The following is a 1,882-nucleotide window of genomic DNA, read 5'->3' on the forward strand; positions in this document are numbered from 1 at the left end:
GTGGAGCAAGTTCCCTTTTTGGAGGAGAGGAGACGTTGTGCTTTCTGGGAGGCCGAGAGCCCCTCACACCATCTCTCAGACGTGAGGGGAAGCTGTGCTCCAGGACCTGCGGTCCCGGGGAGCCTTTGGGAGTGGGAAGAGTGGGAGGCACGGCGGTGGCAGGGGCTGGCAATGGAAGGAGCACACCTGACTGTCCCGTCCCTGCCCTCGGACACCGAGTTTTCTCAGCCTGCTGCAGCCTCTGCTTCTCCATCCCAGTGCCTCTACCACCCAGGAGCTGTTCTTTCGCTCCCACCCTGTCCTCTTTCCTTCTTTGGTGTTTACATTCTTCAGATACTTGCAGGCTGTTATCACCTTCCCTGTAGCACTTCTTCAGCTGGAGCAGGCAGCTGCCTTTCTTTAACCTGCTGTTGTAAGCCAGTCCTTCTAGACATCACCTATGTCCCTGACTGCTTAGGACCCCCTCCAGTGCCTCTACCTTGCCATCTCTGGGGCTGAACATACCACTCTGGTGCGTATGGATGCAACCAGGTAAAATTGCAGCTGCCATCTCCAGAGCCAAAGTCTCACCACCCGCAGCCCCGAGCTGCACTGCAGGGCCGTGCATTTTGCCGGGGGTGCATCCTGCTGCATCCTTGCATCTCTGGCACCCGGATCTCTCCCAGCAGTTCAACTTTCCTGGACGTTTCCTCCTTCGGCTGCCAGGCCGTTTCCTCTGGATGGGGGGTTCTGTTTGAAACCTAGTCTCTTCTCTGCTGGTATCCCAAGCTCTTTATACCAGATGAGGAAACTGGATTTCATTCTGGGGAGGGGGAGAAAAGTGGCTTTAAGCAGTTTGTACATCAAGTGATGCCTCCTCCTGTGTTACCAGCCCGGCTATGACAAGAATAGTTCAAAGCCAATTCCAGACCTGTGGCTGTGTGTCTGCGGTTGGCAGGGAAAATAGGGCCAGCAGGGAAAACAGGAGCCCTGTGCAATTTGCCCACTCTGGAGAAGCCCTCTGGGGGGATTTTCTGGTCCCAGCACTGCATCGGGGCAGCGGTTCTGGCAGGACTTTGTCCCGGTTTTTCCAGCAGCGTACATCCCCTTAACGTTCGTTATTTTGGCACCTAATGCTTTGGGAATGTAAATCCTCAATAAGACAAGACCCAGCTAATCTGTACAAGAGCCCCAGCCACGATTCCTTTCGCTCCCTCTCTCCCTGTAGTGTTTTTCTGTCTCTGTGGAGCCTGCCTGGCTCTCTTCTGCCGAGCACACATGTGTCCTGGGACGGGGGGAGGTTGCGCTTTGACGTTTCGCCTCCTTTCCTTCCCTCCCGTCACTCCCTGTTCAGAGTCGGAGCTGAAGTCACCAGATTGGAAGGGATAACGGGAAAAAGGGTGGAGCTGCTGCCATGGGGAAGGAATTAATTTTCAGGGTGCTTTTTCAGGGTGGCGGCAGGGCCAGCGGGATGTCCGGATCCATAGGGATGGGGATGCCTGCATCCCCCTTGTCTCCAAGCCGCCAGCAGCATCCGTCAGCTCAGTGGAAGGTGAGGCGTGGGAGCCCCCCATGCCCTTTTGCTCCGATTTCCCTCCTTTTCTGGGCAGCTTGGAGCCACAGTTGGATGCTTCTGGCCAGGCCTGAAGCTGTAGCAGCCGGTGACCCTCCCCTTGGCGGGCCTCCCTGTGCCTGCTTAAACCAATAGCTGGAGTGGGCCGGCATGTACTGGGCTCTTGCCACCCCATAACCTTGGGTGTAACCCAAGAGCGGCAGCTTGGGGAGATGAAAGCAGGAGAAGGCTTGGCCTGGCTGAGTGGCCAGAGAGCTGGGCTTGCCAGGCAGCCACAGTCAGCTGCAAGCTCATTTTGGAGGGTTGCAGAGTGGCTGGGTAGTTTACAAA

At 56.5% G+C, this 1,882-nt stretch overlaps 1 protein-coding gene across 1 annotated transcript in view; it reads left to right on the forward strand.

Annotated features, from left to right (window-relative positions):
• The first annotated feature begins 1,468 nt into the window (after nt 1–1,468).
• LOC104529455 (TRIO and F-actin-binding protein) overlaps nt 1,469–1,882 on the forward strand; it is a 10,646-nt gene continuing 10,232 nt past the window's right edge. The window contains 1 exon segment of the mRNA XM_029086438.1: nt 1,469–1,531. Within this exon segment, the coding sequence (XP_028942271.1) occupies nt 1,469–1,531 (63 nt within the window).

Source organism: Antrostomus carolinensis, unplaced genomic scaffold (assembly GCF_000700745.2).
Source record: "Antrostomus carolinensis isolate BGI_N321 unplaced genomic scaffold, ASM70074v2 scaffold44658, whole genome shotgun sequence".
NCBI classification, from domain to species: domain Eukaryota; kingdom Metazoa; phylum Chordata; class Aves; order Caprimulgiformes; family Caprimulgidae; genus Antrostomus; species Antrostomus carolinensis.